The 16,950-nt window shown below is 42.8% G+C and overlaps 1 protein-coding gene across 1 annotated transcript in view; it reads right to left on the bottom strand.

Annotated features, from left to right (window-relative positions):
- Positions 1-321: 321 nt before the first annotated feature.
- The window catches only part of FAM124A (family with sequence similarity 124 member A), a 42,444-nt gene continuing 25,815 nt past the window's right edge, over positions 322-16,950 (bottom strand). Inside the window, exons 3-4 of the mRNA XM_086481931.1 lie at positions 13,690-14,429; positions 322-1,125 (exon numbers count right to left, since the gene is read on the bottom strand). Coding sequence (XP_086338057.1) covers positions 322-1,125; positions 13,690-14,429 — 1,544 coding nt within the window. The remainder of the gene's footprint in view (positions 1,126-13,689; positions 14,430-16,950) is intronic.

A 16,950-nucleotide genomic window follows, 5' to 3' on the forward strand; every position in this document is an offset into this window, starting at 1 on the left:
ATTTGCCTCTTCTGCTATTTCCTTCACCACCAGTCCAAGGGTCAGTCATAGAAACCATCTGCCTTGCACTGCCATGGACAAGCCTCTGTGCTGATCATCTCCTCCAATACAAAGGTACAGGGCGCAAGCTCAGACTGCTTTACTCCACAAAGTTTGCGGACACCCATTTCTGAGGGATCCAAGTGCTTTCTCCAAATATTTAGCATGCTCTACTCCATCACCTCTCCTCAGCAAGGAGCATTCTGCAAGCTCAAGGTGGGTCCACTACTGTCATTCACAAGTAGAACATGTTTGCCCTGGAAGGTGTAAGACAGAGAAACCTCAGATGTAGAATTCTTCTTCGTTAGCTGGTGAAGCTGGACAAACACTACCACGACCATCCAGAGAACAAGGAGCTGCTCTCGAGGACTGTTTGGGCTGCTTGGAAAGAGATGCTGCCATGAATGACCTGGAAGACCATTCAGAAAGAGAAGGCAGTGAACCATCAACTGACTCAAAGGTATTGCACACAGCTGATACAGGCCTTCCACTGGTGATCGACTGTTTAGCCTTACTGACAGTTTGTTTCTGTGGCGGAAGAGAGGCTTCCAAGTCACTGCAAAATCCATTAAGGGCAGAGTATGCAGAGACCACAGACAGGTCTGAGAAGGACAGCTTCATCCCCGTATCTACATCAGTCTCCTGGGCACCCTCCAAGTGGTCAATGTTAAGCCCAGGGCTGCATCTCCACGTTTTTAACCTGGTTGCGGGTGACCCAGTATTTAACAACTGAAATGGTTCACTGAAATTAAAAGTCTCTGAGGCTGAGGAGGAGTTGACCGTGGGCAAACAGAACAGAGACTTGCTACGTTGAAATGACCATGAAATGCTGGAGGCACTGCTAGATCTGCGCGTGAAGTCTCCTTGATCACTGTGTCTCAAGTCCTGCTGGGAGAAACCAAGATAATGACCAAGGCCATTTGCATGATGTACCTTGTTTTGACCCATTTCTTTTGGTTGCTCAGGGACAGATCGGTGGCTTTGAGGAAGAAAGGCTGGCAGAGTGGTGAAGCAGGAATCTGTTGACACAGATGGATATGGTTGCTTGTTCTGCTTTGCAGACTTCCTACACCAACTGCGTGTTTGCTGCAGCCGGGAGAGGGAGAAAAGAAGATCATATTAGCACAGAATTGGCAGTCTTACAACCGTAAGTCTCCGTTGCTGAGTTGTTACCGCAAATAATTACGAAGCAGACTTCATTCAGTATGCTTGCAGCAAATGTTTCACTTCAATAACAAAGAGAAAGCACCCTGCCAAAATCCCAAATATTTACACAAGAAGCCTTGAAGACAACAAGAATAAATGGTAGAGGAGCCCTGCCTTGCGGGCTGAATTACACTAGCTCAAAATTCTCACTTCCTCTCGACTTGTTCAGATTCATTCATATTCTGTCTTCCAACTTTACTGCCTTAGTGGACAGCCGAAGTACAAAAATGAAGAAATAGGAGATGTATGTTACCATCGTTACTATTTTTCATTTATTCCTCACTGTGGTGTAAATGTTTTTACTTTTTCCTCTGAAACATCAAAAAGCCTTTCGCAGGCAACCTGATACTCTGTTGTCCGAATGAGATTTTACTACTTCTCTCAACTCTCACTTTTTCTGTGTCACATCTGGTTAGCTGAGCAGTGCACTCTAGAACCCACTTGCTTTATTAACTAGCTCCTAATGACTTTAAGCACAGCTTTAAATGTCTAATTTGCTTATAGACACCTAGACTGAAGACCTAACCTGATGGTTATGATCTGAATTGGGACCTGAATCTTATCCCTAGGGCAGAATTCAGTTGTCTACCTGCCAGATACTTGAGGATTTGCACAAGGGCAGCAGCTGTGACAAATGGGGAGCCAATGTCCTTCTCAAGAAGCAGCTGGAGGCCAGGTGGCCTTCCTAGGATTAGACACTGATATGTGGGTAACTGAAGTGAAGCCCTAGAGTTTGAGCAATCATAAGGTTTTCCATCATCCCACTTATCTTGGTAAGGCTTTCAGAAGTTTGCATTATAAAAAGTTTAATTTAAAATCTTCTTACTGGAATTTCTCACATTATACAAAATGCTAGATTTCTGTCCCAAAAGGGACAGGAACTAATGGGACGAAGTGCAAGACCATACCCTTGAGCACAGACAATAATCTCAGGTATGGGATTTGTCAGCTGAAAACAACAGAGGAGAAAGAACCAGGTACTTTGGTCACTATGTGCTATTAAAGTGATACAGCTGCAACAAACATGATTCTGGACCGTCTCAAGTCAGTTAAAAAAAGTATTAACATGCTATGGACAACACTGCTAAGGCCTCATCCAGAAAACTGCCCATGACTCAAACCATGCCTACGTGAAAAAGAAAAAACTCAAACTAAAAAGACGCAGTCATGAGAAAAACAAACCAAACCAAACCAAGACGAACTATCCATTAAAAAACCCGAATCACAAGCTAATAAAACGGTTCTAATCACAACAAGTCCTCTGAGGCGAGTAATGGATAAAGATGGAGCTTGACCATTTTACCAAAGAGATTATATGACATGACAGAAAGGGGTGAGACCTGGCAACCAAGGAGGTCCTTTGTATCCCCTGTCTCTAAAAGAACTCCATACATTGCTGTTCCTGATGTCTTGCTAGTGCACATCACATTGTCTTAGTGACCCAGATCTGTCATAACCGTCTTCTGTTTTTTATTGCAGTGATTTTATAGGCAAAAAAGGATTTTCACATCAGCAAAAAATGTTTTGCTCATTTGTGATTGCCTAGCTAGACGTGATTTATAGGACAGCCAAACCATACAAGTTCACTTAGGCATTGTAGATTAATATATATACACCAATGTATCCGTAATAAGGTATGTTAATTCATAAGCTATTTCTATATAATATAATAAGCTGTTTTCCTTAATGCCATAAAGAATTAAATTAATTAATGGGGAAATGAACCACAGTAGCGTAGCAGTTTCATTAACTGATAAGAAATGGAGTACAAAAGAGTCAAATAAAATTAGTCAAATTGTCAACGAAACATTAACCAGAAATCACTTTAGACCTTTATATGCAATATTATATTATTTGTGAAATATGTGAGCTAATTTGTTTTAAAAATTACCCAGCGAGATAAAAGGCTTGTGTTCATGAAGAAAACACCAGCTGTTTCTTAACTTAAGGTATTTCTGGATAACCCAGCAATAACAACATGACATACTGAAAGTACACAACCAAATCACCGTGCTCTTTTGGTGGGTTTGTCCATGAAACACTCCTCTTTATATTTTGTTTGCATTAACCAAAGGTACTATTTTTTTCTGTTCAGCAGCTCCAATATCAGATACACGACATGGACTCAACCACCACACTTGGTGAACTAACGAAAGCACCTCCGGAACACTACTACCTCTCAGAAAGAAAATCATGGATTGCCTGACCCTGGCTTGTTTGTACGCTGTATTCTTGTGCTATTGTAGACTTAGTTAACAATTTGGCAGATCAAGCAATCAAAGAAACCAAGGATCCAAGCAGGTGCAGTCTTCTTGTTTGTGAAAAGGTAAAGGGGCCTTTGGGATCACAAGCACTGGTAACAACTCAGACAAAACTGCACCTGAAAACACAAGGCTTTTGGGGACAGATCTGACACTTGCACTGGAGAGGGTTCTGTGGGCAGTATGAAAGCCTTGCCTTTACCTTGTGCAGACCATACCATCTATCTATATGTACATAAGACAGAGCCCACAGACATCATGGGTAGGATTTAGTTGTCTGTTTAATACAGCCAATGGAGTCTGGAGAGCAATTCAGCTTTCCCTGAAGAAAAAAACTGTGTCTGGTTAGCTGAATTGCCTTCTAGGTCCCTGGGCTGTACTGAGGACATACCCACCAGCCTCAGTGAGAACACAGACTGTAGCTCACACAAAAATACCTGCAGTTAAACATCAGTTTTAGGTGTCTACAATCTGGAGCTGAACCAAATCCTGCAGCAATAACTCCCATGTGTTCATTTTGCTTTGGTGTATAGAGGAAGTATTTCACACACTAGTAAAAGTCTCATGCATTTAGATGATGGTAAATAATCTGTCATTCTTATTGCCATACCATTTGACGTGTTCCAAAGAAACAGTAATTCAATTTGATCCCTCAGGTCACCATTAGTGAGAGATACTGGGTCTGATTCAGTTGTCCAATCGTACATACCCGCTGCATCCTGCCTGGCCTGCAGGCACATGCACGGCCACGCCGTATCAGGGATTTCAGTGCCTGGGAATGTTCCTGGACATGTTTAATTAATACAGGTAAAGTCTTAAGCATTTTGGGAATAAAGCACAGACACGAGAATAGCTGTTTTGAGCTCTTTCTAATATTTACAAACCCTCCAGTTTGAATTAGCTTGTGTTAGTTTTGGATTGTAGATAATGGAACACAATGACTACAGGTGCAACCAAATTACCAGTACTCAAAAGGATGCTTACCCGAGGCATCAGCTATGAGGGTGTGGAGCAGAGGGCAACGCCAGAATAAATGGATGAAGTAAGATGAAACACCCCTGCTAGAAATTCTGAGGGCTTTCATGGAGGAACGTTCTAACCAAAATGCAGATAAAAGGTAGAGACTCAAAGGAAAGGGGAAATGCGCTTCTTAAGTGCAAGCAGTTGGAAGGGGCAATCTGCCCTGTGCAGCCAAACAGCTTTAAGTACCTGGCCTAACTGGAACATGCTTACACTAACAAGAAAAATCTACTTTAGGTAAGACATTAGTTTTAGGGCTTTGTTATTTTAAACATTTTTCCTAGCTCTTTTAATGTTCCTGTGGACAGATAAAAGCATTTCATTTTATACAAGGTATTTGCTGTTATTCCTGCTACTGGGTCACAGCTCCTGGTCAAGCCCAGTTGGCCTGGCAGGAGATAATGGTGGATCAGTGAGGGGAATGCGACAAGTACAGTCTGCCCTTAGGATGGCTGCCTGCAGGGCAGACCAAGAGACATCACTAACACAGCTTATTTCTGAGCAGCTTTGTTTATAGGAGGAATTGTTTACCTCGGTCCTTTTTTGTTTAGATGTGTTACGATTCAGAAGACCTGTTTTCCAATGCTGGTCTTCAGGATATGGGCAGAAAGTGGAAATAATAGGGGGAGACTTTTTTAATACTTTCATCTTAAAGCAACATATCTGAAGACTTTCCTGACAGTGAGAATACCGGATTGATCAACTGTACTACAGGTAGTGTCAGAAGCTCCATCTCATGAAATACTAGCGAATAAAGATTACAGGCTAATCCTATATTGTAGAGAACTGGATTATGTGGACTAATAAGACTTTTCTATATCTACATTCTGTAGCTTGTCAGAGATCACAGAGAGGATTCAATGATTTAGCCAGGATTAAAACTCAGGCAAAACTAGCTCCTAGTCCTGTGCCAAGGCCATTGACTGTGCTCCCTTGTACCACCCTGGCACGCATACGGAGAGCTGCATGCAGCCTATGTGTTCATGTGATCGCTACGCTTCGTTTTAACCTTACAGTGCCTGACAGTTCCACAAAGTTCAAACTGGATTTCCACATGTGACTGCTCACGGGAGAAACCATGACACGCAAGCGAGAGATGCTGATCTTCCACTGCCCTTCGCACCATGGGATGCTGAAAACAGCAGGACCTATTTTTGTACTGTGAGGACAGTGTGATGCACATGCAGCTACTCTTTTTCAGCAGAACAACCTTCTCCCGCCTCCTAGATCCGCCCTTGGCTTTGGAAGCAGTTGCATCTGCTTTAATTTTCTGAATTCTTGTCTTTTTTAAGTCCTTATCTTCAGCCTTCTCACAGCTTGCTTTCTGCATTGCCCGTTACCTCACTGCAGCCTGGCAGAGCGCTGCTTGGTACAGCCATGCTGCCTGCATCAGGCATAAGGGCAGCAGAGATGCCAGAGAGGGGAGTCAGCTATCTGAAAAGAGTCGATCCAAACTGACACACTGATACTGGCTGAAATTCCAAATACAGGGAGATACATTTGTCAGACCTCACCACAAAGACACACAACAAACCCGGCCATTGACCGAACAGATTAGCTCTCAAAGAGAACAGACTTTTTCATCTGGCGCTAATCTGCTGCTCATTTATAATCTCTGCACAAATCTTTGTGAAGCCTGGAGGGATTTAGAGTCTTTGTGTATTACAATGGGATGCAGAAGAATTTCATGACGAATATCTGGGAACGCCATAAACAACTTGGAGCGAGCCTCGCAGAAATGCACTTTCGACTTCACTTAGGCAGCCTGTACCTGACAAAAAAATCCACGAGTTGCTCCTGCAGTCTATTTTAAGTTATCTGCTTTTCCTGAAAGCAGATAGTGATCTCATTACGCATTATCTGTATTAAGCACTGCCAGCAAGGCTCCGCTGAGGTCAGAAACCAGCCAAACAGCCAGCACGGCAATGACATCACCATCTCGAGCCCAGATTTCGCTTCCCTTGCTCAACAGGAGCACAACAGTGTTTGTTTAATTGTATTAAAACCAGTGCGATTGATCCAGGGGAAAAAAATTCTACACAAGAAAAGGTGGCAGAGGTTAGTCCTCAGTATCACCATAATAAGTCTCACTTGAAAGGCAAAATGTATTCAGAAGGGCAGCATATCTAAAGGCAAAATGCACAAATTTGATTTAAAATTCAACTGAATGTATTTAAAAAGTTGCATGTATTGTGTTTACAAAAGTAGAAAAGGTAGGTGCCTTGTGACACTAAATATACTAACTCTCAAGAGTTTTTGTTGGGTGTATAGCCATCAGTGATCTTACTATTCCATGAAACAACTGCACTAAAGGAAAAGACAAAGTACCTTAGGATGAAGAAAAACAACTAAAAAGTCTCCTCCTATTTGAGTTAGTGACTGATTCGCTGTGTCCCTCCCAAACCCAATCATTAGCATTAAGAAGAACCAAACACCTACAGAACTAAAAGGAAAGGAAAAGTAGAGTAGATTTTTATGAACAGGAGGCTAGTATTAGACTTACAGATTAATTAAATCCCTGGACTTGAGTCAATTTTTACTCCAAAAGTCTGTCCTTTTCACCAGTTTCAACAGAAACCAAAAGTATTTTTTGTAAAGGTGCCCTGTATACATCCTTGCTTGCCCTTGATGCTTTTCTTGCCTTTCTTCTTCTCTGTGTTCAGAGCTGCACTATCTGCACTATTAATTCAAGCAAGCTTGAAGCTTTTTCTCACCTCCATTTTCCTTCCTGCAGACCAAACTGTTCTCTGCAAAAGTGCCCTCTCTTTGCCTGTTTTTGTCGTTCCTTTTAACCTTCTCTGCTTCCTGGTTTACCCGCTCATCTTTCTCTTTTTGACTTGTATTCAACTGTAGTGACTGAAGACTGCAGTATTGGGACTGCGCTTTTGTTGCGGTTTGAACCCCGCTGGCAGCCAGACACCACACAGCTGCTCACTCACCCTCCCCTGCCCCAGGGAATGGGGGAGAAGATTGGAGGGGTAAAGGTAAGGAGACTCATAGGTCGAGATAAAAAGCATTTACTAATTGAAATAAAATAAAATTAAAATAGTAATGGTAATAATAATAATAGTAATAATAGAATATACAAATGATTCATGTGCAATGCAGTTGCTCACCACCCACCGACCAAGGCCCAGCCCGTTCCTGGCTAGTGATCCCAGAGGAGAAAATCCCAAAACCGCAATCCTGGAAGAGAGAGCAAGAGCTTCCCAGCTAACCTTCATCTATATACTGAGCATGACATTGTATGATATGGAATATTCCATCGGCCAATTTGGGGCCGTTGCTCTCGCTATGCTCCCTCCCAGCTTCTGGTGCACCTGCACACTAGCAAGACATGGGAAGTTGAAAAGTCCTTGATTTCTTAGCAACAACTAAAAACATCAGTGTATTAGCAGCATTCTTCTCATACCAAATCCCATGCTGAATCCAAAACACAGCACTATTCCAACTACAAAGAAGAAAAAACTAGCTCTATCTCAGCTGAAACCAGGACAGCTTTCTTTCCTTTATTTCTGTAGTTGGTAATGCTTTGAGTAACAGGGGTGAGATGATCTAACTGCCTTTAAGACTACAGGGGTACATTATATCATCCAGTCTTGTGTTCATCATTTTACAAATCATTAAGCCATTTCTTTACTGAGCCTGCTGACACTTTAGGCAGATGAAAGCATTTCAGTCTTCAGGAGACTAAATCACTGTATGCTTCCAGCAGGGGCATAAGACAGATGTGCCATAAAGCCCAAGGCCCCTAAAATGGTAGCAGATTGACTAATGCTCCTAGATTATTTACATGTTTCATCGTGATCATACAAATGCTGGGTAACTGGATAACCATCCAAACTGGAAATTAAGGGAAGGAGAAGGAACACTGGTTTGTGTTGGAGAGAGGACATGCAGAGCCAGGTGAGGTGTGGAAGGGTTTGCTGGGTCAGCTGGAATAAATGCAACTGTGAACACACTGATCTGTGTCCTAAACCTCTCAATAGAAACAGAAGTGGATCCTGAGCCTCCAAGACTTGCCTGTCCTTGGCCAAGATAAGCTTGAGAGGCAAACCATCCCTCGTGCTGCAGAGGAGAGTAAAATGGGGTCTTTTTTAGTCTCAGTTGGGGCTGGGAGAGGACAAGGAAAAGCTTTGTCCTAACCTCAGATCTTGCATTTATCTCTACCTCAGCAGCTCAGTAATACCCACCCTTGCTGCCCATATGTATATATAAGATAGGATATTTTCTGCATTGTCTGAGTCCTCTTGTCCCAGATCCTTGCTTTAGTTACGGCCGGTCTCCAGCACTCTGTAAGGCGGCACTGTCTCTGCTCCCTAAAACACACTGGGTCAGTTGTGCATCATGGAAAAGTCTCTCTCCCTGATTTCTTCATTCAGCTACCTTGAGTGTGAGGTTTGACTACAGCCACACTGTTCATGCAGATACGTATATGTTTTAAATAAGCTGAGGGAAAAAAAGGCACTTTTGTTCTCCTCGTGGCCCCAGATAAAAGGGGATGAAGAGATGAGTTCATGAGTCTTACAGCCATCTGTATATAATACACTGAATAAACAAAGAGGTTTTCAGCTATAAGCTTTTGATTCTTTTTTTTTCTGTATAATATATTTGCCGCTGTCCGTGTAGGCATGTAACCTTCATGCTGCTTCCCATCTTCAGGCATTTTGCACTGCAAATGCCTAGCACAGAATGCCTTTATGCATGCAGCTGGCAGACATCTGCACCCCCAGACTGACTTCTGGCAACTCCAAGGATGTATTCAATAGTAGCATACTGATCTTGTACATAAATGGCTGCAGCTGACCTCATGAAACCATTAGGGGATGACCATAGTACTCATTTTGTACACCAGTGATGGAGAAATAACCAAGGCAGCAGAGACCTGAGCTTGCAGGTAGCACAGCACAGGTTAATCATTCTTAATGGTTGGGTCCACAAGCAATCTCTTGTCAGAACCAAAGCTTCAGGTAATAAACCATGTTTCCTAAGTATGATTATACCACTTCTGAACTCAAGATTATAGTTGCCTGGCATAGGTAAGAAGAGCATTGGCTGATTAACACAGCAAACCAGCTAAAAAAAAAAATCCCACTAACTAAAAGCTGTGATCAGTTAACATTTACACTGTTATTTCAAGGGTGCTCCGTAAAGCACTGCTAGGCAGAAAAAAGACACCTCATAAACAGAACAGCTTCATTAGCACACTAACTGCCATAAAAGCCTTACAATGCCAGACTACCTTGTTTCAGGTAGGATTAGCATAGACTGGTGGAGGGGAGGGATTTCAGCAAGAAATTTGTTATTACAGGGTGAATCAGGTGCCTGAACGTAGGTGTTTGGTCCATTCTGGTATCTCCCAGGGTGCCTGACTGGCATTTCAGGACGGCACAGCCCTCCTGTACGTCCCGAGTCTAATCTGCCAGGATACGTCATCTGGGTAGCTCAGGTACCCTTTGGCATGTAAAAAGACAGTGGGCCTTATGCTTAAGTGCTGAGTTATTAGGTGAGAGATTAATTTACTGTCGCCCACCTTCCTCCCAAGTATGTCTGCATGTCCCCCCTCACGCAGAGTAGCTAGGAAATTCTGCCTAAATGTTATTTTATCTTTCCTACCCTACCCAAACATAATTTAAAGAAGCCATCTGTGCACTTTCTTCTCTACTTACTATCCCTGCTTCCCAAACATGCATGGCCAAGCCAATCCCATCAGTTATTAATCTTTCCCACTTCCCATGTTGCACTGCCAGGAGCACAAGTTCACTAGCGCTTCAGCTGTCTCTGTGTGGATTATTCCCAGAGGCAGCCAGGAATTTGGACAAGACCTATAAAACTGGCCGTATATTCAGTACACAAGTATATGCCATGTTCTTAGCTATGTTATTTACATATTCTTTCCACTGCTCTGACAAGAGTTCCCCAGAGCTCCTGCTTCTGGGCTTAGCACTGGTGAAGCAGTGTGAGTGTCTCCCCACAGGATGCAAACATGCTCTTAAGCATTGCTCCTGCTAAAGCCAACTGAAGCTTACCCTTTGCCTCAGCTGGTGTATAGCTGCACCCTTGGAGCTAACTTGCCCATGTGGAAGAGCTACTGTGACAAAATAATTCTGAAGGGCTTCTTTGCAAATGAAGGAATAGTTTGTGTGGTATTAAACAGACTTACCCTGCGCACAAACAACTTTATTTTTTCTTGCACTGACTTTATCTAAGCCCCTTGGTAATTGCATTTGCAAAAGGGGTTAAGAACATGGATCAATCTGGCTGGCAAGTATCCAAGTCCCTGTAAGCACACCAAGAAAAACACAGAGGTCACACCTTGTTAGTCTAATCATGGAGGTATATTCAAACTTCAAACATTAAACACTGCCTGTAATTTAACAGGGATGTTAATCTACCATTTTGAGTATATTTGGTAATCTTAATCTGTAAAAAGGTGTAGTATCCATATGAAGTAAATAAAAATATTCTGATGACTACTAAGTACCAACTTATGTGCAGGCCGAAAAATACTAGGAGGTCATTGCTTGGGTTCATATAACTGGGAAGAAGTGAAAGTTATTACCAACACTGTCGCATTGATAATATCGTTAATAGCAGCACTGCACAAGAAGTCCTGTTACTTTAAAAGGTAGATACTATAATTCTTTTGAACTCAGAATGAGTTAAAAGAATATAAGGAGTCTATGGATCACCAAATCCAGTGTTTCCTAAAACCCATGCTCCATCATATAATCCCTTTTCCTTAACTGATCATCCTGTCTCAAGTTAGAGTATTACCTGTTTGCACCTGCTGGGTGGTTGTTACGTAGTGGGCCATCAATACGTCCCACTGCTAACTTAAATCTATTTATTGACAGGATTTTTGTTCCTGTGCCAGAAAAGTCATTTAGTGAAACAGCCTTTTCCTGTCCCTGCCATTTACCTTCTGGTATATTTTGAGCACAGTCAGAGCTCCCCTCAGACTTACTTTGACTAGGCTCAGATGACCCTACTTTTCCAGTTTCCATTTGTAAGACAGTCCCTCCATTCCTCTACATGGGGTGAGAGGCCTTCTCTGTACCTGCATCTCTCTGAAGTCACATTTCTGGAGCCCAGGACTGAAGACAAGTGAGGCCCATGCGACCTTGTGCAATGGCACCAGCACTTCCCACACTCCTTAGGGGATACTAACTTTGGTACACACCAGAAACTGCACTTTCTTTTCATGGTCGTGTTGCACTGGTGGCTTGTAGTCATTTGAATACAAGCAGGACATTTTCCCTTTGGTTTAGCCATAGAGCTCCACTTTTGACTGTACAGACTTGTTCAAAACTGTATACCAGGACCAAGTCTTCATGACTTTACAATTACGTAAGTTAGATTCAAAGTGTGTTTTGCCCCAATTTTGCATGTATTAAACTTCTTTTGCTTCACCACACTTCCAACGCGATAATTTCCATTTCTGTAACTTCATTCCCATTTGCCATTTTGCCCTCCTGTTCAGCACCATCATCCTCACTGAAAACAGAAATTAAAATTAATTGCACTTAGAGGCACGCTTAGCAGTCTTTTGCTCTTCTCTTCTGGTGTATATGGCTAAAATCTTATTCTGATTTTCTTTGCAGGGTTTACCTCAGCCTCAGTTCAGCAAGTTTTGCTTTACCTCTGTACTGCGTGGCACCTGTCATTTCTGAAAATTTGCTGATTTGAAATTGAAAGCCTTATTTAGAAGCCCTATTGTTGGGGGTTTTTTACCCTTCCCTTCAATTTACTTGAAACCAGTGCAAGATCCCATAAAGTTGTATCACATAGCAGAAACCTCCTCAAAAAGAACAAGGAAAAGGGGACGTAAGTGAGTGTGGTTGCTGTGTAAATATTTCATGATGGCTCGTGATGTAAGCTTACGTTTACAAGTTATCTCAGGCTAACACAGATATGCCAACAGTGCAAGCAGTAACCCTGACGAATTGGCGACTGTCTTGGCAGACAAGCAGGGAAGCTGAAAGGTGTCCTGAGCCCCACACGTGTGCTGTTCAGCTCTGGCATGGGGTGTCTCTGTGGGTGGCATCTGCACAGTGGCATCGAAAGGTTTCACCACCACCTGGATGTGACTCACCAGAGCACAGATGCCCCGTGTACCTGGATTTTCAGCCCCAGCAGCTACAAACCCAGAGGCACCGTGCTGTAGGGGGATGCACACACCTCTGCACACTGGGAGGTCCATACACCCACAACGCCCCTTCCACAGAAACAAGATTGGACAATTTGACAAGCTTCATGAATGCAATTCACCCTAAAAAAAAAGCCCTTCTTTGAAATCTGAATGCCAGACTTCCAAAGGTGAGGGTTTGTGCTCCTTAATTCAAACACTAAGCAGCAATAAATACCGCTGCAGTGCAGGAATGCACATTAACCTGGCTGGATTGCCACAGATACCCCCTCTGCAGGGCAGGCAGCTATTAAAAGCTTGCTGCTTGTTATCTCCTTTATCTCCCTTGGATGTGGTGTAGTGAAGCAGAACATGCTGATACATTGCCCAGATATGGTGCCTACAGATGTCCTAACAAATAAACTCTTTCAGGTCTGGGCTACAAGCACTTGAGATTAGTTTAAAAAGAGAGTCTGTGGGAATGTCTCTCTCAGGCTGCTCTTCAGGGTATACTTCTTTTCCTTCACCACCTCTCTCCCCATCCTGATAATCACTGTGCAAAAGAGAGATGAAGTTTGTCACCCTGTGATGCTAGAAAATAATGAGTACCATCAGGAATTCTGCTTGTCTTCCACAAAAATCTCATAACTGAGAGCTATTTTATAAACCGCTGTCAGTTCTGTGCCCGTATTTCTTATAAAACTACACCCATCAGCCATCATTTCTCCACTCGGGCTCATAATTCCTTCTCCCCTCATCCTTTTAAACAGCTACCTCATCCCACACCGCTCTTTGCATAAACTGAGCTTGACTGATATCTGGATTGTATCAGCCACTGCTTTCCTGACTAGTTACGGACACAGCAAAGGGTTTCAAGTTGTTTCTTCGGTGGTACTGCCCTGGCTCCTTCTCCTAGGCTAGAGGAAAAAAAAGCCTCCTTTTCTGGCTTCCACTGCAGGTTAAGCTTTCCTGCACAAAACCAATAAATGCGCTTCTGTTTTACCGCACTACTTCTGTTTTCTGTACTGAACTTACCTGCAAAAGGATCCTATTTCCATCGTGGTCTTCTGTCTGCCACCTGTCTTCACTGATGGGGCTGCAAGGGTTGGGCAAGAGAGGCACAAGCTGCCCCACATCTTTTACTCTGAACTCCAGCACCGCTGACTCTGTTGGCATTGGCATCTGGCCCTTTGGAAGTTTTTTTAAAGAAAACTGAATGTCTATTTCCATGTTAGAATAGACAGGAAAAACACAGAAGTCTGCTTTTTTCTGACATACTGGTTTTTTCAGTATTAACTCATACAATTTCAAAATGTCAACAAAGTTTTCGCTCCTGCAGTATATAGTGAAGCGGATAATTTCTCTCCCATAGTGCACTGGGCGAATGGCCCACAGAGGAGTCTCAGGAGCCAAAGTGTAAAAGTCCTGGCTGCATGGCATGTAAGGGAGGAACTTCCCATGTACCCGCTCTGTGTGGTGGTAATGCCAAGGTGGCTGCTGAAAGGTTTCATGGAGCTGCAAGATCGGTTCTTCTCCATATTCCTCCTGCAGAAACAGAATGACGGCAAGGGCTGGCTGAGAAACACCAGCCTTACCTGGCTTCCTGCGCTTCTTGGGTACTCGTCTTTCTGAGACTCGAAACAGTTGCAGGTCCGGATGGATCCAGGCTAGAAGCTTATCAATGGCTTGCTGTAGAGTCTTGGATTCACCTGGGTCTGTGATAATATGTACACTAACAAGGAATGGGTCTTGTATGCCTTCCACAGAAAGTTCACCTGAAAGTATAAAAAGAAAAATATCCTTCAAGGTTTCTAACCAAGTTATCAACATTTAGGTGATCCTTAAAGGAGGAACAGTCTACTCAGTCACACTGGGCTTTTTTTCCATCTCTTTCAAGCTCACCCGCAGTAAACTAAAACTAATGTACAGAGACATTGCAACCAAGAAAATAATGAGAAGACAGAGAAGTTTCATCAAGCATACTGTAAGAGCTGCTGTTTCTGCTGAGGTAGCATCCAAAAGACGTTACCCAATGTGTGCTTCTGTGTTAGAAAAGAGCTACCCCATACAGCTGAGAGGTAGGAAAGACAAAACTACTGACATAGAGTGGGGGTGAAAGGGACACTAATGATGTGCAGAATGATCAGGGGGGACAGTGTTCATCCCACCTTGTTTTAATTTGTGCCTATTGGCTCAGGGCATGGAAATCACACCACTGAACTCCACTCTATCACCTTGACATTGGAGTTTTCCACCCAGTTAAGAGTGTTCTGTGGCCTGGAGGCAACTGTTTTAATAAGTAAGGCAAAGTTTGTAGGGAGAGGTAATATCTTTTATTAGACCAACTGATACAGTTGGGAAAAAAAACAGACAAGCCTTCAGGCACCCAAGTCCTTCTTCAGGAAAAGATATTACTTGTCCCTACAAATCCTGCACTGTTTTTATCTTCAGACCATCAAGACTATAATACTACTGCTTCAAGGTTTTTACAACATTAGGGAAGACTGGTAAAAGCAGGAAACACAAAAAAATTACACTTCCTCAGGGGAAAAAAGAAACCTCTAGTTAGCCTTGGGAATGTTCACAGGGGATCTATCTGTTGTTGTCTCTGAAACCTCTTTGATAGCTCAGAAGCAGAGCAATGGCTGGCTGGAGAAATTGTCTGGAGGGCAGGGGAGAAATTGTCACTTCTGTTCTGCTGGAGTTGCATGCCAATAAAGATGCACTTAAATGGAGATCCAAGACAGTTTAATAACTTATCCAGGTAATCTGGATACTTTTGCTGAAATGGTTCCCCTTGTGTGGTGTTCTGAAACCACCTCCATGTCTGAGACCCCGAGCCTGGGCACAAAGCCTAAATGTGAGAAGCCTTAGAAAGGCTTCCCAAGCTTTTCATTGTGCAGACCACATTTAATAGGGGGATTGTCTCACAGGCTGTTTCCCCTACTATTGGCAATCAGTACGAACCTCTCCCTCCTGGCATCAGAGTAACATTCCTGTGATACTTCAGCAATTGCTTTAATGGGAAAGCAGTATTATACAAGTAGTGTGTTTTAGTTGTCTTTCAATACAGAATAGCTGCAAGACTCAGAGAACAGCTAGATGCAACTGCATAGTTTTCCAGAGATGACTAGTAAACATATGATCAGTTTCAATTTAGAAGCTGCAGAAAGATATAGTATAGAGAGCAAACAGCAAGCATGCATTTTGCCCAGGGGAGATATAGAAAAATCAAGTAAATAATCAAAAATACAATTACACTAGAGTTCTCATATCTCTGTGTGAAATGGATGATGTGGAGTGACTTTGTCAGACAGTTAATGGAAGAAAAAAATGGAAGCAAAAAGAAAATGTGCTACAGTATACAGCAAGAGGCTTTGCTGTGACAATTGTAACTGGTAGGTAATTCTTTGAGATATCCCCTGTGGATAGTCACAGTGTGGAAGAAAAACAAAGGGGGGTGTTGGGGGAGGTCCTCTCATCGTCCTTTACATGGGACAGCAGGACAGGAAGGAAAACAAATTGCAGTGGACGGTGATCTAATAAAACCAGAAAGAAAGTAATTGCCATAGCTACACAGTCATTCATTTCCTAAGGCTGGAATGGAAGATGTTCAGCTCTTTTCTACCTCTGTTTCCTCTGTTACACAAATGCTATTAAAGCCTGCAACAAGTGACAGGCTTGATATTCATGCATATAAATGACTGCAGCTCTGAAAGAAGCCTGGGCCCAACAATGTGAAGCAAAGAGCCATCGCTCCTGTCAGCTTCTTGCTCTGCATTGAAAAAAAAACCTCCCTGAGCATGGCTTTTCTGCCCTCCTGTTGCTCAGCATGGTGCATGGACACTGAATGGCTAAAGCATTTTTCAAAAGTGGAGCCTTGTGGGAGCCAGCCCCAGCATTAGTATTCTGCAGCCATCACGCCTGTGCCCATCAGCACCAGATGCTCGCAGAGCCAGCCTCAAAAGACCACCAAAACACGGCACAAAGCCATCATTAGGAGCTAAGGGTTACATGTACAGGAGAGCAAATCACCTTTTTTTTTTGAGCTAGAAGCAACTATGCTGAAGGGGGAAAAGTGTAACAAATCAGTACAGAAAGACGTTCCATTATTTTCAAAGATTCAGTATTTTATGTTAGCAAAGATGCTTTTACTGCAACACTTTTACACCTTTCGTTATGTGGATCCTGTGCTTATAAAATGGCAGCCCTTTCTGTTTTGGTAAGAAAAAGAGAAACAGAAGAAAAGCAGAAATCTGAGCAAGGAGCTAAGAGAAACTTTCCCTGAACTGATGA

This window comes from Leptosomus discolor, chromosome 1, assembly GCF_034619465.1.
Source record: "Leptosomus discolor isolate bLepDis1 chromosome 1, bLepDis1.hap2, whole genome shotgun sequence".
Classification (NCBI taxonomy): Eukaryota; Metazoa; Chordata; class Aves; order Leptosomiformes; family Leptosomidae; genus Leptosomus; species Leptosomus discolor.